Source organism: Drosophila hydei, unplaced genomic scaffold (assembly GCF_003285905.1).
Source record: "Drosophila hydei strain 15085-1641.00,03,60 unplaced genomic scaffold, DhydRS2 tig00008122-arrow-pilon, whole genome shotgun sequence".
In the NCBI taxonomy this organism is placed as follows: Eukaryota; Metazoa; Arthropoda; class Insecta; order Diptera; family Drosophilidae; genus Drosophila; species Drosophila hydei.
Window position 1 is genome coordinate 298,049 of NW_022045833.1, and position 22,113 is coordinate 320,161.

The 22,113-nt window shown below is 42.2% G+C and overlaps 7 protein-coding genes across 7 annotated transcripts; all 7 read right to left on the reverse strand.

Moving 5' to 3' along the window:
* Positions 1-9,458: 9,458 nt before the first annotated feature.
* On the reverse strand, positions 9,459-11,693 carry LOC111600650 (RING1 and YY1-binding protein A). The gene is made up of 2 exons (XM_023316870.2): positions 11,255-11,693; positions 9,459-10,995 (listed from the first exon to the last, which is right to left on the reverse strand). The coding sequence occupies exons 1-2, from the start codon at positions 11,391-11,393 to the stop codon at positions 10,682-10,684; spliced, it is 453 nt and encodes a 150-aa protein (XP_023172638.1). The 5' UTR covers positions 11,394-11,693; the 3' UTR covers positions 9,459-10,681.
* Positions 11,694-11,906: 213 nt separating this feature from the next.
* Positions 11,907-13,483, reverse strand: LOC111600673 (transcription initiation factor TFIID subunit 7). The gene is made up of 2 exons (XM_023316923.2): positions 13,310-13,483; positions 11,907-13,250 (listed from the first exon to the last, which is right to left on the reverse strand). Exons 1-2 carry the CDS (start codon positions 13,394-13,396, stop codon positions 12,018-12,020), a joined length of 1,320 nt encoding a protein of 439 aa, XP_023172691.2. The 5' UTR covers positions 13,397-13,483; the 3' UTR covers positions 11,907-12,017.
* Positions 13,484-13,592: 109 nt separating this feature from the next.
* On the reverse strand, positions 13,593-14,676 carry LOC111600742 (lipopolysaccharide-induced tumor necrosis factor-alpha factor homolog). Its single transcript, XM_023317020.2, has 3 exons — positions 14,384-14,676; positions 14,202-14,331; positions 13,593-14,139 (listed from the first exon to the last, which is right to left on the reverse strand). Exons 1-3 carry the CDS (start codon positions 14,655-14,657, stop codon positions 14,022-14,024), a joined length of 522 nt encoding a protein of 173 aa, XP_023172788.2. The 5' UTR covers positions 14,658-14,676; the 3' UTR covers positions 13,593-14,021.
* A 923-nt stretch (positions 14,677-15,599) lies between these two features.
* Positions 15,600-16,527, reverse strand: LOC111600743 (lipopolysaccharide-induced tumor necrosis factor-alpha factor homolog). The gene is made up of 2 exons (XM_023317022.2): positions 16,104-16,527; positions 15,600-16,044 (listed from the first exon to the last, which is right to left on the reverse strand). The coding sequence occupies exons 1-2, from the start codon at positions 16,445-16,447 to the stop codon at positions 15,939-15,941; spliced, it is 450 nt and encodes a 149-aa protein (XP_023172790.1). The 5' UTR covers positions 16,448-16,527; the 3' UTR covers positions 15,600-15,938.
* A 128-nt stretch (positions 16,528-16,655) lies between these two features.
* On the reverse strand, positions 16,656-17,340 carry LOC111600744 (lipopolysaccharide-induced tumor necrosis factor-alpha factor homolog). Its single transcript, XM_023317023.2, has 3 exons — positions 17,131-17,340; positions 16,935-17,070; positions 16,656-16,847 (listed from the first exon to the last, which is right to left on the reverse strand). Exons 1-3 carry the CDS (start codon positions 17,273-17,275, stop codon positions 16,742-16,744), a joined length of 387 nt encoding a protein of 128 aa, XP_023172791.2. The 5' UTR covers positions 17,276-17,340; the 3' UTR covers positions 16,656-16,741.
* A 548-nt stretch (positions 17,341-17,888) lies between these two features.
* LOC111600746 (lipopolysaccharide-induced tumor necrosis factor-alpha factor-like) lies at positions 17,889-18,190 on the reverse strand. The gene is made up of 2 exons (XM_023317025.1): positions 18,063-18,190; positions 17,889-17,991 (listed from the first exon to the last, which is right to left on the reverse strand). Exons 1-2 carry the CDS (start codon positions 18,188-18,190, stop codon positions 17,889-17,891), a joined length of 231 nt encoding a protein of 76 aa, XP_023172793.1.
* Positions 18,191-18,971: 781 nt separating this feature from the next.
* LOC111600745 (lipopolysaccharide-induced tumor necrosis factor-alpha factor homolog) lies at positions 18,972-19,788 on the reverse strand. The gene is made up of 3 exons (XM_023317024.2): positions 19,562-19,788; positions 19,339-19,474; positions 18,972-19,280 (listed from the first exon to the last, which is right to left on the reverse strand). The coding sequence occupies exons 1-3, from the start codon at positions 19,701-19,703 to the stop codon at positions 19,178-19,180; spliced, it is 381 nt and encodes a 126-aa protein (XP_023172792.1). The 5' UTR covers positions 19,704-19,788; the 3' UTR covers positions 18,972-19,177.
* Positions 19,789-22,113: the final 2,325 nt, after the last annotated feature.

Genomic DNA, 22,113 nt, shown 5'->3' on the forward strand with positions numbered 1-22,113 from the left:
TTCTGTAAACTTTTTTGTGCAAAGACAAAAACGCGAGCTCAGGGTCAAAGCATCTAATGCAGCTCAGGAAATGCGAGCGAGCAGCAGCAGCGGCAACAATGACGGCGAGAATGTGTATGAGAACAATGCGAAAAGCAAGCGCTGAGATACAGATACGGATACACAGATACACCGATACAGATACAGATACTTATTTTTAATTTCGATGAATCACCGTTGCTTGAAATTCAGCGATAACAACAGCGCGCAACGACGACGATGACTGCATGCCTCGTTGGAGACGCTTGGAGAGACTGTAGAGCGCAGCGGGCAGAAGAGCGTGTAGAGTGTGAGTGTGTGTAGAGTGGAGAAGTAGAAGTGAGCCGCAGTGTTGGAGACGTTGGTCCGCATGCTCAGGCCGAGGCCCGTCGCATGTACGTAGTTAAAGCGAATGCGAGCGAAAAGCAAACTGAAAGAATGCACAAAGAGCAAACGACGATCAGCAAAGCAGAGGAACGCGAGACGCTTTCAAATGTTTTTGGTGGAATATGGGAACTTGCCATACAGACAGGCAGACAGACAGAGAGACAGCGATATATAAATGTATGTATGTATGTGTGTATGTGTGTATATACAACATTCCAACAGCCCTGCCTTAGATAAGGGTTTATCGCTACCTATACAAACTGTTATACACGCTTACATAGCTCTATGTGTATGTGTGTGTGCTTTAAAGCTTGTCATATGTCAGCTTCCTTCTGGGCTTGGAATTCTACACGTTTCATTGCAATAGCTAAGCCCTTTGGCTAGCGTATGACAAGAGAGTGAGAAGAGCGCGAGAGAGTGGGAGCGGGTTTTCGCACACGTGACGCTTTGTATAACTGTTGTTGTTGCTTGCTGGAGCTGCTTGATTAGAGCTGCGATATATTTTTATTTCTAAATATAGTTTTATTGTTGCAGGACCGTTTTGGCCAGGCTATTGTGCGTAGAGGAAGTGCTTATTGTCGCCATTTGATGTGACAACGACTTCCGCTTGACTTTCTGGCAGCGCTGCGGCCAGTGCTGCCAGCTGTTCGCTAGCTTCGCAGCTTGACAGCTTAAGTTAAAAAAACAACAACAGCAATCGATTATTTTGTTGTTTTTGTTGTTGTTTTTGGTTATTGCGTGCTTGCAGCGCTGTGGCACATCAAAGGCTTCAACAAAAATGTTCTCGAGCTGGGCGTCATTTGCATTTTGTTGTTGTTGTTGTTGTTCTTGTTGCTGTTGCTTTTGGCGCTTGCCCTGGCGAAGGTCTGCGAAAAAAATGAGCGAAGTCTGGGAAAGACCTTTGCATATGCATGTCAAGCGTCGGCTCTGGCAGTTGTTGCACTCAGTCATTGTTGTTGTTGTTGTTGGCCTGCTGCTCTGGCTGTCGTTTGTCTGGTTTTCTGTGTCAGCGTCAGTTTCAGCCACCTGCTCTCCGATCATGGCTAACATGGCCTTAGGATCATTTTTGCTTTGCCAGACTTGTTTTTGTTTTTTGTTTTTGTTTTTTTTTTGCATTTTGTTCGGCTTTTGCAACCTAATTGCATTGCTGCCACGCCCGCCATGCATATTGCCACTAAATAAATGCGAAAAATTCATAAATAAATATGTATATAGATAAATATATATATTTGTGTGTGTAAATAAAATGCATTTGACCGCAGCAACATGGCCGCCACTTCCGTTTCGACCACAAAATGGCGTCGCACTAGGCTCAAGGGTCAACTAACTGCATATATATATGTGTATATGTATGTATGTATGTGTATAGAAATAGATACAAGTTATTTATGTACACAGACAAGCTATATATAAGCTATAGCTGCATCTGAATAAAGTTAGTTTTAAATTAGTTAACTCTAAAGTAAGTATAGAAAGATAATTCGTATTACTTGATATTTTGATTAAGTTGATAATTGCGCCAGATCTATAGAATATATAGTGTTAAGTCTTTAATACACCAATACTATAGTTCAGAGAGTCTGATTTGCGGTGATGATGAGGCTAGCTCTAAAACTATGCCAAAGTCTGCGCTATATAATATGATCTATAGGTAGAGAGGTAGATAATTTATTTCAGATCTTAGCTTAAGCGAGGATCTATGGGATTCTAGCGATATGCTAAGATTCTTGTGGGAAGTAAGACAGAGAGGAACGAAATGGAAGGCGAAGAGGATGACGAAAGGGAAGAGCGAATTATGAAGAGGAAAATAAATACGCAGACGAAGATCTGAAGGAAGACGAAGACAAAGAGGAGAAACGAAGAGGAAGAGAAATAAGAACTGAAGATAAAGACGACGAAGAAGAGGAAGACGAAGAGTAAGAGTAACAGGAACAGGAACAGGACTTTGACGAAGTCGAAGACAATGACGAAGGAGATGACGAAAAGGAAGACAAAGGCAAAGATGAAACGGAACGAAGAGGATGATGCACGGGATGTAAAAGAGAAAGACGAAAATGAAGTGTAAGACAGACGAAGAGGTACGAAGAGGATGAGAAGGAAGAAGAAAGACAAAGACAAAGACGAAGACGAGACATCAGTCGATAGCAAAGTCAGCTGATAATAGAAACTGGAGATCTTTAGCTCCGCAGTGTGTGTTCGAGCCTGATAATTTGTAGGCTAGCAATACCTACTCTAGCCTGCAAGACTCGTAAAACTAGTTGCAATTAAGATAACAAGAAACTGCATCAAATGTTGTACAAATTAATATTGAATTTCGAATGCTTACTTAATTATGCAACAAACACTCTGCGACACATTCGAAATGTGTTTTACACATTTCAACATAAATGTATATTTAATAGAATATTATGCCCAAAATAGAACTCGAAAGATTTTCAGTTTTTTTTAAAGTGTATTTCAGAAAACCCTTGCAACATCATCAAAAATGAATTCAAAAATTATGTGCGTGCAGCAAAAATGCAAAAAACATGTGAAATATATACACACACACACATCTCTCTATATATGCCTATGGCACATTGAAGCAAATGGGAAATATATTATTGTATATGCTTAATGGTGTCTGGTCAGTGGTTATGGTGGAGCAGACATGGAGTCTGGTCTGGATTGTGGGTGGGTTCGGTTGGGTTGGTTCGACTGGTTGGTTGGATTTTGCCGGACAGGAAGCTTGATAAGTTGGCTGCACAAAGGAAATGCATGAAATGTGCAACATGCAAAAGGGCGCGACGTTTGTGGGGGAGTGGCTGAAAGGGAAACGTTGCCATAGCTGGTTATGCATGCAAATGCAACGCTGTGTGCGTATATATATATATATATATTTATATATATACATATATATATGTATATCTGCGCAATAGATAATTGCGACATTTTGATTATTGTCGCAGCCTCGAGCGCTGCAAAGTAGGCAATATATATTTTTAATCATACAACAACAAATTGCCATGCACATACATAGACACACTTTTATGTGTGTGTATGCTAAACTGTTATTTTAAGCATTTTTCTATAATTGTTTGCTGCAGTTAAATTCAAGTGCAGCCCCAATGTCAAATTGGCTGCGCGCACACAACAGACCGTTGGATTTCAAATGTGGCGCGGCCGTTTATTCAGCGCTCTGCTATATTCAGCGCTCTCTCTCTCTCTCTTCCACACACACATGCACGCATAGCGAGTGCGAATAGAGAGCGAGAGTGAGAGAGTGCCTGCCCGTCGCAGCCCTCGCTGCTCTGCTTTGCTGCCAACTCCAACGACTACCCACCACTGGCAAGCGACGACGACAACGGCAACGGCGACGGCGACGACGACGTCGACGGCAACAACGACGACGCACGGGTTGGGGGCACAGCCAGCGCACACCATCAAGTATGCGTTTGCTTAGCACGCAGCACATCCAACATATTAATGCCATACTTGCTGGGACGCTGCGTGCCAGCAAGTAGCGAGTTTGATGCCAACGCTAGCTGTGCGCCTATCAAGCTGAAACATTTTGGTGGCGTACGCGCCATAAAGTACTCAATACTTTTATCTTATTTTAGCCCAGCCAATTTCTGCGCACTTACTGGCGCGCCGCACCATCAAGTATGGGGAAATGTCAAACGCTATGCGCTGTGCAGGCAAATGCGCTAACTGATGGCTCCCTCAAATGGGCGCTGCCAGCCCCGCCAACCCTGCCCGCCAAGCTCCAGCTCTTCGACGTCGTAGCCATTGCTGTAGCTGTAGCTGTAGTTGTAGCTGTAGCTGTAGCTGGAGCTGGCTGGCTGGCTGGCTGCCTGGTCGCCTTGCCTTGCCTTGCCTTGCCTTGCCTTGCCTTTGCCTTGCTTTTGCCTTGTCGGGTTGCCAGGGCTACGTCGCGACCTAACTGAAAAACTGAAAAATGATTAGAAATAGATTTGAAATTCTGATTTCATTTGTATAGCTATTTCTCTTGTGGTTTACAGCTAGACTAATTTCACAGCAAATCTACGGTGTATATGAGTATATGATATAGATATAACTACAATTAATTTTCTAACAATACGAAAAGCTCTTTAAAGGCTAAACATTTACTTATAACTCTGCTTTATTACGCTAGTCAAGCTGAAATAAAAACTTAGGCCTTAACTGGAGTTTCTAGATAAGTTTTAAAAACTTTTTTATTCTAATAATCAAATTTTTCTTATTACTTTATTACCATGAATATTTATCTCAGACTCTTTCAATCATTCATTATATTAGTATTATTTGGCATAAGACTCTTTTGATACCTTTTTTAGATTTATAATCTTACTTAATGGTTGATAACATCTTAGATGATGCTACTTTCATATAATAATTAATAAAAATGTTTCATTTTATTTTAACTTGTGCAAAGTTTATTCACAATTTTTTTAATGTTTAATTAAGGTAAAAACATTTTACATAAAAATACATTTATTTTTAAACTCTTCACATTTTTTAGAACTTGTTTAAAAATTCTATTCTTGTGAATAAAATAATTCTTAACAATAAAATCATAAGTTCTTAAGCTGTTTAAAAAGATTTTAATATTTTTAGAATTTTCCCTAATAAAAGTTTATAAACAAATAATTGTAAAATAACAAATATATATACATTTGACTAATATTATTCAAAATGATATATGTCCAAATTCTATTTTTTTTTAGCTATTTCCTAAAGACTAAAGCAATACATATATCTATAACCTATCATATGCTATGTTGCACAACTTTGTTGTTTCTCTCAGTGTAGGCCTAATATGTTATCAGCTTGTCAGCTGTACAAACTAAAATATCATTTTAGGTTTATTTGATAAGAAACTTGAAATTCAGTTTTTTCAGCAGAATTTTGTTGTTTTTTTTTCGCTTTTAGTTTTTTGCTGCAACTTGAAAAAGTTTGAAGAGTGCGCCGATAGCTATAGCTATCCCCAGGCCCTATCAGATATAACTGTAATTTATAAATAGCTGAAAGAACGTCACAGATCTTAACTTTGCCCTAGACTCGGTCAAGAAATATATATAGATGGATTGATTTGCTGTTGAAACAGCTGGAAACTGATATGATGTGATATATATATATATATATATATATTTATATATATATGATTTTGTTAGTTTAGTAGCTGCTGCTGTGCAGCCCTGGTCTTTTTGGCTATGTTGTCGCATGGCAAGTATTTTTCTTTCTTGGACTTGGACATATAGCGCTCGTCCGTGAATTTTCCCCCATATATATAAATATATATATATATATATATATATAGATATACAGGGTGTTGCTGCAGCAGCTCTCTTTAAGCTGTAGAATTCAAAATGCCGTTCGAAAATGGCTTCAAGGCGCTGCTATTTGTTTTAGACACATTTATGGGCAAACGCTCGTGGGCCCTGTATAAAATTTACTGTGTAACTGTGCGCGCGTGTGTGTGTCAGTGTGCGTGTGTGTGTGTGTGTGAGAGAGTTTAAGCTTAAAGCTATTGTACACTTGGTGTCGTGTCTGCCCGTTCTGCTGCTTCGCCCTCTCTTCGTCTCCCTCTCTCCCGCTCTCTATCTCTCCTTTTCATATCCTTGCGGGCTTCAGCTGAGGCAGCAACAAAAATGACGTTGCTTTTGCTGTCGCCAGCTGCCTTAGCTGTCCCTTTCCTTCCCTTCCCTTCGCTGCGCCTTGCTGCTCTGCCTTGCCAACGCATTTTGTTTTGTTTAGAGTTGTGTGCGTGTGTGTGTGTGTGTGTTGCTTGCTTGCTAGTGCTACCTGTCGACGTGTGTGCGCGCCTATGCCGCTGCAGTCTCTCTTTAAAGTTGGCACGCTTTAAGGGCTCTGGCCATTATTACAGACAAGGACAAGGCATGCCGCCGGAAGCAAGCTCTGCAACCCCCAAGCAGCACACACACAGAGACACACTCGCACGCACCTTAACACATTTTTCCACTTCCTTTTCATTTTCAGGCCAAATGAAAAATTGCACACGCGGGAATTTGATTTTAACATGAGAAATAAATACAATGACGTTGACGGCGACGGCGACGGCGACGGCAGCAGCGCTGCTTCAAACTTGAAGTGTGTTTGTGTGTGGGTTGGTTGGTGGTGGCGACACCTGGCTACACCTGCTCCTGCAGCGATAGTTTTGAATATGCATGCGCCGCTTGCTCGTGTCGATAATGATTTAATTAGAGCTGCCATTCAGACAGCCAACGGCGAATGGTTTTTGCAACAAACAACCATCCAACCACCCAACCACCCAGCCACCCACCCACCCAGCAGCACACCTGCAAGCCTTACCTGTATAATTGATTTATGGGCCGTGCTGCTGCGCTCAATGATTGCAATTTGTTGCTCATTTGTTGCAGCTATGCGCGCAATGCGGCGCAGCAACGAAAAAAAAATATATCAACTCAACCCCTTCAGCCCCTAGATAAGGGTAGCAACAGTATCAGCACTGGCAGCAGCCGAATTCCTTGTCTAATGCCGGAATTTCAATTTAAAGCCTTAAACACTAAAACTTGATTACGCGCGACTCACTGAGCAGCAACTGCCAGCAGATACAGCGCACAGGCAGGCAGCACTCGGTGTCCCTTTTCTGCTGGGCGGGTGAGAGTGAGTGGGGCTGGGACTGGGGCTCAGTGCCTTTGTCTTTAGAGGGCAGAGTGGGGAGCCAAAGTAACTTTTGGCTCTATGTAGCCGGGATCAAAGTGACATAAGTTCAGCGCTCAGCTTCAATTTATTTAATGCCGAAAACTTTTAATGTAATTAAAACGGATAATGCCTAAAACGCGCAAAACTTTAAAAATGCGCGAGCTACAGCTAGCTGTTAGAGCTTTAAGAGGCAACACACGCACACACACGCACACATAGACTTGGCATACAGTTACATGCACGTGCCATAAAGCGCTCAAGTTACTTGCTGGGATTACAACATGCGTCTACTCCTTGATAAAAACTTTTGCTGGCAAATATAAATATATAAATAGACATACATACATGCATATACATATACATACATACATACATACATATACCTATACACAGTTGTGTTAATAAAAATAGTAGTGCTGCTCTACACAAAACTTAAACCAATGCCCAATTATTAGTAGAGTAGAGTGTATAGTGTAGAGTGTAGAGTGTAAAGAGAATGACGAAAAAGTCCCGTTAGTTTCCGTGTGACAATTTTCGACAGCAGCATCGGCTGTTCATAGAAATAGTAGTGCTTGCGTACGCAAGGAGCTTTAAACAAGTAAATAACAATAATAAATTTAAAAATATAAATATTATATTTTAGTGATTGAAATAATAGGAATAATAACCTATTTTAATTTTAGTAGACAGAAAAGCATTGCACGACAGAAAAGAGAAATTTATCCGTTAAATTTAAAAAAAATATATATTAGACCTAAAAGTCGTTTCAAATGATAGTGATTAGCGCTCTAGTCGCACTACTATTTTTATGAACACAGCTGTCGATGCACATAGATTTGTAGTCTGACCAGTTTGATGATCGCGCTGGGTGCTGTTTTTAGCTGCTGGTCAACGCGGCGTATGCGTCATGGAAAACAGTCAAAAAGAGAGGAAACGAAGAAAGAACAACAGACTTCTCTAGCATTTTCCAAATGCTGCACATTTTTGTTGCTGACTACGACACAAATACGCACGCACACAAACACACACACTCACACGCACAGACAGTAGAGCAAGTGTAACAAAGGCAGGTGGGGGGCGGCTGAAAGGAGAATGGAGCAGGATGTGCGAACGGTCGCACAGACGAGTCGGAAGCACGGACAAACAAACGGATAAGAAGGCAAAGTAGCAGGCCAGGCAAAGAACGAAACGAAACGAAACGAAACGAAGCGCAGAGAGGAGTAGAGCAGAGAAGAGAGGTGTGGAGAAGCGAACGTACAACGTACATGAAGAAGATAAGCGCACAGAGCGACGCTGATAAGGCAAGTTGTGCTAGCCGGCAACACAGAATTCCGAGCAGGGACCATGGCCTGAGGCAGGCAGCAATAGACAGACGGAAGGACAGACAGACAGACAGGCAGACAGTTGTGCCTGCCTGCGTGTGGAGGACTTGTGAATTTTAACATTTTAGAGAAAAGCGAATTTTCGAATGTCAGCTCGTCGAGTGAAACGAATTGTGTGCTGAGGGGGGTTGGGGCGGGCAGCGAGGGGGTTCTAGTGTGGCATAGCAATAGAAGTTGGCAGGGGCGGTTGGGGGACCAGGGGCGTGGCAGTGTGTAAGTAGTAGCAATGCAAGCCAGCAGCAGCAGCAGCGGCAGCAGCCACGCTGGAACGAAACAATTTGTAATTTATTTGCGAAGCGTGCGAAAGTTGAGGCAGCTGCCAAAGGCGTAGCCAGAGTGGTAGTAAGAGCGAGAGAGAGAGCATGAGTGAGCGCGCGCGGGAGAGAGGAAGTCAGAAGGAGCAGTCAGGCAGGGCCACACGCGTAAGCATAAGCAGCGCAGATACAGATGAGACCAACGCACACAGACATACTTGTTTTCCTAGTGTGTGTGTGTGTGTGTGTGAAAGGTTGGCAGCGGCGTTATTTTTAAAGACAATTTTTAAAGTGTAATTTTTGAAATTTATTTAAAACTTTTTTTTCTTGCGCTTTACACAAATTTAAATTTTACTTTTATTTTTTATTTTTGTGTGCTTGTTTTATTTGTTTGCTAGCCTTGATTTAATTATATATTTATATATAATATATATTGTTTTTTGCTAAGTATATAAACTATGAACTTTAAATACTTAATACAAATTGTTGTAAGCTGTTCTTGGAAGTTTCTTCTTCTTATTTTTTGACTATGTTACTCAGTCGGGCAGTTTTGAATGAGCTTTTGCTGCAAAAAGCTTTTGCCAACTTAAAGACTTGAACAACTTTCTGTGTGTGTGGTTGTGTGAGCGTGTGTGCGAGTGTGTAGTAAACTCTTAAAAAACACAAAAAAAACAGATATCATTTTAAACATGCATATCTAGACCACTGCTAAAAAGTATATCAAAATTTCATTGATTCAGCTAATACTTCGTATATTGTATATATATTAGAGTGTATATATTTGTGTGACCAAGCTTGTAAACTTTGGCTGGTATAAAAAGAAATTGTTGTTGTTATTATTATTATTGCAACTATTGTTTATGTATTCCAACTGAACTGTGAAACGGTGCGGGCTATCGTTATACACATACATATACAGCATGCTATATATGCACGCATGTATATGGTCTTTAGGTATTCGCTTAATCAGTCTTGTATACAAAAAGAACAAAATTCAAAAACAATCATTGATTTAAATTAGCAAATTCACTAAATATTATTCACTTATTTCGTTGTCATGCAGCGGTAAAAAATATAGGCTTGTTGTTGTTATTGTTATTGTTAGTATAGATTAATAATACATAACAAGTTGAATGGAAACACAAACCATTTAATGGAGACGCGCTGAACTTGGTTATTCGATCTGGCTGCAACCTACATATAGTACAGAGAATTTGAGAATCAGGTATTCACATTACTATATATATATATATGTGTGTGTATGTATATAGAGCGACGTCGCTTTGTCTGCCCATTCAATGGGTAGTTGAGTTGTTTACATAGAGAACATTTTCGCACTTGCACTTAATCAAATTATATTTTGTTTTTAATTTGACACTTATAAACAATAGATTTGTAGAGCATACAAATATATATATGTGTGTGTGTATGTATATGATGCGCTTACAAATCAATAAATTAGGAATCAAATATTACAATACGAGACAGTTGTGTTTGTGTATGTGTTTTTGTCTATATATACAAGGTTCTCGATTTCACATTGTTTCAGCCGAGCCACAGCATCAGTTTGTAAATGCAGTCATCAGCTATGAAAAGCCAAATACAAGTGGAAGTTCTTATGCATGGATAATTAACATCATCATCATCATCATCATCATCACCATCATCGTTGGATGCTGTGGCTGCTGCTTGTAATAGAGAACATGAATATCGCTTAATACTTGCTAACTTAGAGAACAGGCTATATAGATTTACAATTGTACTTAGGCCTAATATTAGAATTTACAAATTTTTTGTTGTACACTAAGACATTGGATTTGTGTATATGTGTGTGTGTGTGTGTGTGTGGGAAGAGGAATTGTGGCTGCACGCCGACAACGAATATCTATACATATACATATTTGCATACATGAAGATAAATAAAAGTTTTGTAATTGGGGTAAAACACAAATTGCGTGCTTATATAAATAGAACCTAACTCCGGCTATCGTTGCTCTCACTGAAGCTCTGTTCGCTCGACTCCCGCCGACTGCTCACCGGCTTGGCCTTGTATTCTGTGATGAAAACCGTAACCGAATTGACGGTCACCTCGCGGGTTTGCGCCGTCGATCGATCAACGTTCTTCAAACGGGCTGGATAACGTTTGTGTCGCTGCCTATCATGCCCGCTGCCATGTCGCGAACTTGACGCCGGCTTCCCATTGGGCATGTTCCCACTAGCGCCTGGCAATGTGGCCGCCTGCTGAGCGACTAGCGCAGAGTTTAAGCGCGGTTTACGCGTCGAGGTGCCTGCCAGCGCACGCCAGCCAGGTGAAAAAAATAAAGAAAAATATGATATGAGTCAAGTGTCTACAATCGAAACAAATGAGAGCTTTGTTTATACTATGCCTGAGCATTTCACAATTCATTCAGAGCGACCCATTTAGCGGCCGTCCTTCAACGTAATTCAAAATGTGACATTGCTGTCGCTGCTTCAGTCGCTGTCACCGTTGACGTCGCTGTCGCCGTCGCAGTAGCCGTCGCCGCTATTTGAATCGAGGTCACTCACCTTTTCTCACGTCACACATGCGACACTTGAACGCCTCCGCCGAGTTCCTGTACGTGCAGACGCTGCAGTCCCAGAAGTTCTCCTCGATTACTTTCGCTTGGCGCTTTTGTCGTCGCACGGGCGATGATTTTTTGTCCATAATAATTTAACGCTTGCCAAGTGTAGATGACAAATGCAGCTGGCCGAAATTTTTGCAAATGTTGTTGTTCCTGCTGCTGCTGCTGCGGCTGTTGTTGTGGCTGCTGTGGCAGAAATTGCTCGCAAACGTTCACTGCAGCGCTGCTCGCTTGCCAATTGTGCAGAATTTCAATGCTTAATTACTCCATTAATGTGCAATTTCCGAATTATTGTTATTGTTGTTAATTCTTTTTCGGTTGAAAAACTTTCTGCAATTGTCTTCTGGCCAAATAGAAAATTGTTGCGGAGTTGCCGTATGTGACGCGAGAATAAACACAAAATGTTGCTGAACTACCGCAGGCGACTATCGATATATCGGCGGCAAGTTATCGATGAGCAAAAATATCGTCAATTATTCATTTAATTAGCCTTTGTTTACTTTCCTTTTGTTTTTGTTTTGTTATAGACTGAATTTGAATGCGTGTAAATCTGTGTTATTTAAAACGCATTTATTTTAAAAGTGTGGACGAAAGTGTTTCGCATTACATAACATCTAAGTTTATTTATCTATTTTGTGCTTAATTTTAGGTAATATATACATAAAGAATATGCTTATTTTAATTCACTTTTGGCTTAATTATCAGATCTATTGCTCCAACATGTTCTCAAAGTCCCTCAGCTCGAGTTCTCGCTCTCTGACCTGCGTATAGAGATTATCAAGGGTCTCCTGCATTCGCTGCTTTAGCGTTGCATTTTGAATGGAAGCAATTTCCGTAGACTTTTGGGATTGTTGTGCTCTCAGATCGTTGATTTGTCGAGTCAGTTGATTGATCTTGTCGTGGACTTGTTGCTGTGTATATTGAGGTTGGGGATCATCCATAAACTCCAGATTCTCGAACTCCTCACGTTTGCTCATCTGCTGATTGTCATAGAAGCCGCTTGGCGCTGCCAAATTCGAACTGGAACCTGCGGCACTTAGCTTCGGGCTGCTCGGCTCTCTTCCAAACATCGACTTGCTGAACTCGTTGTGCTCCATCTTCTCACGCACACCCACGCCACTGCCACTTGCGCCGCCAAAGAAATCGGACATACGTGAATCGTCAGCCGACAGCCGCGAAGATTCTTCTAGACGCGAATCATTGCCCGGCAATCTGGGCTCGTCCTCGTCATCTGTTGTGGATACTTCTTCGCCGAATATATCGTGTGCAGCGACGCCCATATTGGGAGCGCGATGCGTCTCGAAATTGCTAGTCTCATCATCATCTGATTCCACATTGATTTCGCGTTGCGAAGCGCTCTCATTGATGGTTTTATCGCCGGCATTTAGCGTCTCATCCTGCAGATCCTCATCGGCCTCGTTGTACGGCTTGATATCAGACTGATCCAGGTCATCGCTCGGTTTGTCCTCCTCATTGATGATCTCGTAATCAACACGCACAGCCTCGTTGTCGATGCGCAATAGATGCTTCACTTCTTTCTCGATTTCCGGCGTCTCCACATTCTTTTTTTTCAACGTCTTGCGAAATCGCCGTTTGCGCACATTCTTACAGGGCGGAGTTATACCATGAGGCCATAAGTACTTTTTGTCCACCTTGTTGGGATCCTTTTTCTTGTTTTTGTTGGGCGACTCCTTTTCCGTCTCGTCCTCTGGCTCCTCCTTGCAAATAAGCAATTGGCAAATGTCCGCAGATTTATAAAAACTTTTGTTGTCAATTGTTTTATAACTCTCCATAACTGTGGGCAAGTCGACGATTTTAGCATAGAGCAATTGGTCATCAAAGCGCACTTCGCCATAGCGCAAATCCTGATCTAGTTGTATAGATAACCGATCCTTCACATTGCCTGCCTGTATGGACTCATGGACCGCAGGTGCCAGGTGCTACAATTGAAGTGAAAAAGTTGAGATGCTCGCTGAGGGAACCGAGTGTTTTGCCTTACCTTGGGGAAGCGCATTATGAACTGGTTCTCTAGTTCAACTCCATCATCTCTGGGCTTATGCTCAGCTTGTTTTTTCTTTTCAAACATCTTAACTTATTGATTAAACTTATATTTAATTAACAAACTAAGAAATTTCTGGCACGTCTTCAGCTTTACACTGTTGCATGTTCGATACCGCGAATATAAACATTTAGCGGGTGGAAGCTATCGATAAATAGAGTAGTGTTGAAACGTGCTGCTGGTTGTGCCATCTGGCAACCTTTGGTAATACAAAAACCGCGCGTAAGCAGTTAAACGGAACAAAATCTAAATTATTATTTTGAGTGGCTCAAGTTTTGTTTTTTTTTCTTGTGTGCAGTTATTAATAGTTATGTGTGTTTAAGAAGCAAGCGTTATTACGCCCACGCAACTTGCAAAAATGGAGCTCAAAGGCCGTCAAGAGCAGAAAACCGAACGCAACTCGTTTTCTACACACACACACATACATGCTCATGTATGAATCTACATAAAGACATGCTTCTACATATGTATGCATGTGCGCATTATATTTGTATGCACGAATATTAGACTTAAACAAATAGTTATATTATTATAATACAAACAGCTGACATTTTAGGCTGCGTGAAGCGACTGCTTATTTATATAGATCAACGTCTCTTGCTTATCTTATCTTAATTTATTGCGCTCATCAGTTTTCGCTTGTTTCTCTGCATCATTTAACGCCCTGCGGATTGTAGACACCTAGAAAGGTATTGCACTTGCGGCAATAGTGATTACCTGTACGGCAGCTATTCATGCAATAGGGTACAAAGCACGCACAGACACACCAGCTGCAGAATAGCCAATAAAATTAGTTTTAATGTAATTACAAAGAGGTAGTTTGTCGATTTACCCCACTAAGCAGATGAGCGCGGCGGCCAGGTGAGTCCTCGCGTTGGCTGTGTGCGTCATGCGTGTGTTCTTCTGTGCGCCACAAGCCGGACACAGCACACGGCAAGGGTTTGGGCCTAAGTTCGTGGGTGCTGCATGGAAATAAGGTTTAGCTAATGTTTAGGCATCGATTCAGACTTCTACCTGGTTGCACTAATGTGGGCTCCAACAGTTCTGGCTGCTGTCGTCGTGTTTGTTGATGTTGTTCTTGTTGTTGTTGTTGTTGTTGTTGTGGTGGTGGCGGCGGCTGTGGTTGTGACTGTGCAATCACAATCGGAGTTTGTGCTGCAATTGCCACATCGTATGATGGCGGCGCCTCAAGCGTTGGCACAGTCAATTCGTTTGTTGGCGATGGCAGCGGAGCGCTGGGCGTGTTGTAATCCACTTGTGGATAGAGCATGGCACGCTTCTGCTCCATGGTGCGAAGTTCAACTTAAACTACCAAGTATATATATATATATATATATATATATATATATATATATATTTATGTATGATTCAGATTGCGACAAATCACAGCTCAAAGAGCTTTGTTTGATTTGCTAATTGGCAGCAGTAGCTTCAGCGGCAGAAGCCACGGCTCAAACTTCGTCGGCTGTTCTCTAACTATCTCTCTCGCTCGCTCTCACACGCCCTCGTTCTCAGCTGATCGAAGCTCTCGCTGTCGACTTTTGCGCTTCACTTTCAATACGCGACTGAATTTAGGTTGAGCGCCAACTGAAGCAGCTACCAGAGATCTGCTGGGAGAGAGCGCGCGAGCGTGCGAAGGAGCTTAAAAGCTAAGACAACAGCAAAAACAGGTACCCAAAATGCATTTGTTTAGCATGCTCGACGCGATGCTACCCTTTGAGTAGCTTATTTTATAAATATATAATTTTAAGCTATGAATGTAGTAATTAGATTTTGATGTGACTGCTCGACTGGCAATTACCCGTTAGTTTGTTAGTTGTATTTGTGGCATTCTTTATGCTTACTTTTGTCTGTGTTTCTTTATATTACATATTCTATTCTTTGTATGAAAAATTATATTTATATTATGAAAAAGCCATTTTAGAACATGGAAGACGTCTGTGTTTATGGATTGCTTCTGATGAAAGTGTGAGCTATTACAATAGCTCGCACAGCAGCTACCCTTCTAACTTATCTATATCATATTTACTTTTGTGAATCATAAAGTGTAATCAAAAACTGAAACTAGAAATCGCGAATTATTAAACGGTAGCGTTACTTGTGGTTAAAGACAATTTAATGCCTATTTAAATATATTTTTTATAAACATATATACACATATATATTCTAATTGCATTTAGATGATCTAAAACATTGCAACACTTTATTAAAAACTCTGCATAACAACAACAAACAATATAATAAATACCCTAACTACCCGCATTCCACTTTGATACAGGGTATACTAAAAAAAACTGGAAAACTTTGGCAATCTTTTGTGGCAATTGCAAAACTGAAAAACACGAAATTAAGATACTAACTACAAATGTATTTGAAGAATTTATCTAAAGTACACACAAACACCTGTGCAGCGCAGCACAGGTAGGCGTGTTCCTCTATCTATATATAATGAACGGTATCTATGTGTGCGTATTTGTTATTCTTTACTTTCAGCCAAATTAGTTTGCAGATAAATGCTAATTTGGAAGTTGCACATCCGGCCAAAGGTGTAGGTGGCCGGACAGGTGTATCACTTGCGCAAATAGGTGCCCAGATAACGGTTGCACATGCCGCAGTAGTGAGTGGTATTCATGCAGCTCGATATGCAGTAGGGCAAGCAAACGAAGCAGTAGAGTCTATGCAATGGAAGATAATGTCAGCGCAGCAGAAAACGTTATCTCTAGCGATTACTCACTGTAGCAGGCACAGCACCAGCGCAATCAGATGCGTGCGCGAATTGGGCCTGTAGGAGACGCGTGTGCGCGCATAATTGTGGCAATAGGGACACTGCACGTCCTGTGGCTCCGGTCCGAACGGCGAATTGGGCACAACAATCACCGTGTGCTGCGTGGCTGGGGGCTGGAGGGGAGGTGCCGGCGTGGGCGCTGGTCCCGTTGTCAATGCGGGCGTTGCCGTGCCCGTTGCTTGATCATATGTAGGTGGCGCCAGCAGCTTCTGGTGCTCCGGCTGCGTCTCGTGCAGCAGCCCACTGACGTCCTTGGGCTGCTCCAACGGCTCGCTGGGATAGACGCGTTCCATTTTAATCGTGTCGATGACTGAGCTATGACAAATTTTCTGTCAATTTCATAAACGCGACGCGCCCAATCGGCGCTTATCAATGAACCTTTCTATGGTAGGTTTCTGAAAGCTTTGCGCTGATTGTTTACCTTACAGGTAATAAGTAGCTTTTCATGTCTCTATGTGTGTGTGTGTGCGGGTGTGTGTGTGTCTGTGTGTGTATCGTTTAACACCTAACAAAAAAAATGTTCGCATTTCGTATGGCTGGAGAAATTGTTTACGTTTATTGAGCGTTTGTTGTTTAGCATTTCGGCATCAATCGCTGCTATAGACGCCCACAAATTTGTTGCAGTTGCCGCAAAAGTGATTCGCATTCATGCAGCTTGTGGCGCAGTAGGGCAAACAGGCGAAACACCAGAGCCTGCAGCAAGTCGAACAACAAGATAGACGAATTTTTGAGTAAAGATAAGATAAAGAGATAAGAGCTAAATAATCCAGTGTATCTTACCCCACTATGCAAAGCAGCGCGGCCATGCAATGGGTGCGCACACTGGGCGAATACTCGACGCGCGTTAGCTTCAGCACCTGGCAATGCGGGCAGCTGATGTAGCACGGATCGGGTCCCACAGCGGGCGGCGCTTGATCTGCAATTGTGGCAAGCATGCATTAGGCAAACATTCGTCTGCTGCGCTTAGGACACTTACGCTGTATGATGACGACGTTAGCTGCCGTCGGCACCTGAAAGTGCGTTGCCTGCTCATAGCTGGGCGGCAGTGGCTGCGCCTGTGCATACTGATAGCTCATGCTGGCACCGGTACCGGCACCAGCTGCAGCAGCGACACCTGGCATGCCCTGCTCGTGTTGCTTTTACATCTTGCGTTTGTCCTTGCGCAGGTCTATTAATAATCAGCTTTGATTTCAGACTCTTCTGCTTGTGCGCTTCACTCTCGCAACAATGTTGCTGGAGTCAAATGTTGCCAGCTCATTTGTTGTCAGTGTACCTATCCTACAGCTGGCTTGTTGCCAACACTCATGTTGTCAACGCTCAAGTTGCCAACACTCATGTTGCCTGCGCACTTGTTGTCAACATTCATGTTGCCTGCGCCCTTGTTGTCAACATTCATGTTGCCTGCGCACTTGTTGTCAACATTCATGTTGTCAACGCTCAAGTTGCCAACACTCATGTTGCCTGCGAACTTGTTGCCAACACTCATGTTGCCGACATTTCCATTGCTTGCGCACTTGTTGCCAGCTAAAGCTAAAGCTCTTTAAAAGTTTTTGCGTTGCAACAAATTTCGGCTAATTTAATTTAATTTAATTTATTTCAAGCCTTTTTCGCGTTTTGAGAGTCAAGTCAAGTAGGTGAAAATGTAGGCACCACAGCACGATTTATGCGATTATTTACGTTTATATATATATATATATATATATATATATATATATATATATTATACTTTTGAGCTCAGCGCTCATAGGTGCCAATGAAGGCATTGCAAGAGGCGCAATAGTGGTCCACGGAGCGCGCACAGTCCATGCAGTATAAGCAGATTGCACAGGGCCACAAGCTGCAAGAATTTAGAATATGTTTACAGTTAAGTTCAGTTAGGCCGCACTGCGAATACTCTGTGCAACGTACAGCGTGAGGCACATGATGAGCGCTATGAGATGCATTCGAGCTGTGACCTTTTTCACTGCTTTGCTCATCATTTCCAAGTGGCAATTCGGACAGACCACGAGACTCGACTCGGGTCCCACGACAGACATTTTGTAGCGCTCGTAAAATATATAAATATATATATATATAAATATAAATATATATATATATATATATATATATATATTTTTTTTTTAATCTATTTTATATTTATATGCTATGCAAGGAGTTTAGCTCCGCTTTGCTTGCTGCTCGTGGCAATACTGTGGAGCCTTGCCTGCTGTTGACTCTTTGCTGTTGACACATTTCACTTGAGCTTAGGTGAGCCACATCCATTAACTGCATTCTAATGGCTTATAATTATTCATGATTCATGAATGCTGTTCATAAATAGTTTTCCATGCCCTGAACCTATAGAAAATAATTATTTTATGTATTTAGTTAGCATGAATCAGAATCAAGAGCTGAGCAAATCGAGTCGGAGCTTCAGCTCTTAGTCGGATACTTTCTGCGATAACACTTACTCTGAGACCGAGACTCTGCTGTATGTGCATTCATATAGCTCTGGCACAGCTATAGCCCGGCCATATCTATAGCTCTGCTATGTCTATGTCTGCTAGGTCTGCCAGATAAAGGGCTATACTATGTATAGAGCTTTGTATATATAACTGAAGCTACTTTATATCTTTAGCTATAGCTGTACATTGTTTCTAGTTGCACTATATCTAAAGTACAGTTATGTACAGTACTGTCATTCCTACAATAATGTGCTCATAGACAACTTCTCTTCTATAGATCCTGACTCTGTTTAGCTTGTTTCCTTGGCTTGTCGCTTTCTGTTACTTAGCATTGATTTAAAGCTTGCTTAATTTTTGAATTATATTTAATACATAGCACATATATCGTGCAGGCATGCTCATATACAAATACCATATCAGATCTGTGAGATATTATTGAAGAAGTTAATTTTAAAAATAATTTTTCGATTACAAATTTCGTTTGCAATGTTGCAAATGCGTCAAATATCTTTGAGGCATTGCACAAAATGCGTAATGTCAAGTATTTAGTTTTGTTGTTGTTGTTGTTGTTGTTCAGCTTCAGTTCTGATAGGTGCCCACAAAGGCGCCGCAGCTGGAGCAGGTGTGCACTGCGCTCTGGCAGGAGTCCACGCAGTAGGGCACGCAGCAGCAGCAGATGCCGCTGCAACAACAATGCATATACCGTTATATATATTTATGTGGAACTGTGTGGCACTTACCCCACCAGGCAAATGAGCAAGGCCAATAGATGCGTCTTGGTGCTTGGCTCATGCTTCACTGTCGTCTGCTGTCGGGCGTGGCACGAGGGGCAGACAGCAAATGTGGGCATGCGGCCCAGATTGTTTTGTGCTCCACCTGTTTGTGTGTGGGGGGGGGGGGGTTATTGAATAAACACATTGACAGTTAATTGCACGATCCCTCAACCAGCAGCGAGCGACTAACCTTGCATATAGACTTGCGGCTGTTGCACGTTTATCACGGCGGGCGGCAGCGTTTCGTTCGGTATCATCGTCGGCGCGTTGAGGTCGCCATACTGCGGCGGGGCATCTGGCGGCATTGGATATAGATTCGATTTCGATGTCATGCTCGCTAACTGGGCTCAGTAGGTGAATGGTTCAGCTGCTCGCTTCCGCTTGAGGTCTGCTTCGCTTGCGACTCGCTATGAAACTGAGCAGCGCGAAGTTTTGCTGCTCTGCCAAGGGCTGCGCTCACAAGTGTGTGACTGTGTGTGTGTCTCTGTCTGTGTGCGCTCTGCTCTGTGTGGGTGTTTACAGTAAACCCATTTGGCCGTCGTTATCCAGCTTAATGCCCAACTATCAGCCGCAGCGCAAGGATAACGACTATGACGCACACTCAACACTCACAGCAAATGGAGCATATTAGTGCTAAGGCAACAAATGGAATTGAACTTTAACACTATATAGCTCTAAACTTAATGTATTCATTTTTCTTTTTTTTTTCATTGCATTCCATTTCAAAATTATATAATGAAGCTCTGCTTGAAGCTCCTCTTGATGTTCTGCTGAAGCTCCGCTTGAAGCTCAGATTGAAGCTCAGATTGAAGCTCTGCTTGAAGCTCAGATTGAAGCTCAGCTTGAAGCTCAGATTGAAGCTCTGCTTGAAGCTCTGACTGAAGCTCTGCTTGAAGCTCGGCTTGAAGCTCCTCTTGATGTTCTGCTGAAGCTCTGCTTGAAGCTCAGATTGAAGCTCTGCTTGAAGCTCAGATTGAAGCTCAGATTGAAGCTCTGCTTGAAGCTCAGATTGAAGCTCAGATTGAAGCTCTGCTGAAGCTCCGCTTGAAGCTCTGCTTGAAGCTCAGATTGAAGCTCTGTTTGAAGCTCGGCTTGAAGCTCCTCTTGATGTTCTGCTGAAGCTCTGCTTGAAGCTCTGCTTGAAGCTCTGCTTGAAGCTCAGATTGAAGCTCAGATTGAAGCTCAGCTTGAAGCTCCTCTTGATGCTCTGCTGAAGCTCCGCTTGAAGCTCTGCTTCAAGCTCGTTAAATATATATTTGCATAGCTCGCATTCATTTGAAAATGTGAATGAATTTTCCACAAATAACGTAGGTCTATATATATATTTAGTTGTATATATAAGCTTGATCAGCACTGTGAACTGTCTCAGTCTAGCCCTAGGTGTCTGTTGCGCCTGTCTAAGCACTCCACTCGTCAGCTTGTATGCCGACAAGCTGCTCATTTTTCCTAGCGATAACTCATGACACAGCAGTTAATCGATAATAATCGATATTTTGATTTTGCTTCGTATGCCTAACTCAAGGATCCTTACAGCTAGGCAACCTCCGTCTCTGTGAGCATAACACAGAATATATCAGCTTTTGGATTAGCATTCGCATGTTCAGCCAGAGTATTCAGAATATGCCCATTGCTTGTAGTAAATGAAAATTTGTGCTGGTGTCTCTAAGCTTAGGGCTTGTGTGTGTCTTTGGCTTAGTATTTGCCCTTTAGAATGACAGCAGCAACAGCTTGGCGCAGCGTTCAGGGTGCCTGCTAGTCAGACACTCCCGACCACAGTCACTCTTTATTTATTTATTCATTAAAATATAATTGAAAACATCTAAGCTGTTGGCTAAGCTCAACTTGTACATCAGATCTGCATGCTATATAGTGTATATATATATATATAGCCCGAGTTGCCTAATGTCGCTCTAATGTTGTTTGTTGTTTTCTAGTTCAGCTGTGTTAGCTTTGTTAATTGAGCATGTAAATTATAAAAATGAACACAAATTGAAGTTGCTGTGCGCATTTAATTGATTTCACTTGATTCGAGCACAATTAGTTGGCGGCTTTGCCCAAATACTGATTGCAGCAGCTGCAATAGTGATAAAGGCTGCGGCAGCTCCTAAGGCAATATGGCAAAGGAGCCAAGCAAAACAGGCTGAAAACAAAGAGCAAACATAACGGAAGTTAGTGCTAAACATAGATTATATATATAAATATATATATAAATATATATATAGATTTATATATGCATGTGAGCTGACTCACCCGGTTAGGCAGAGCACGATGGCAATTAGATGCGTGTTTTTATTGGAGCGCAGCTCCAAGCGTGTTTGCATCACATTGTGGCAGCTGGGGCACGTCATGCGCTGTGGCTCAGGTCCCAAAGGTGTTGCGCCTGCCAGTAATTGATAAGAATTTAAATGTGGCTAACCAGAAAGGCAGTCATTCAACACTTGCCAGCTGCATTGACCAGCAGCACAGTGGCTGGAGCAGCAGCTGCAGGAGCTGTGGCCAGTGGCTGCGCTGCAATTGGTGCACTTGCCGCACTTGCCGCACTTGTCATGTAGCTAAATCCCAATGGCTTCAGATCCATCTCCATGCTGAACGCTTCTTTGATAAGAATCGCAAGGCTCAGCGCTCTTTTATAGCTAAGCCTAAGCCGCCGGCATACGCGGCGTATGCGCAATTAACGCCTAATATCGACCCATTACGAAATAATTCACATTTCATTTTTCGTTATTTGTTTATTTTGTGCGT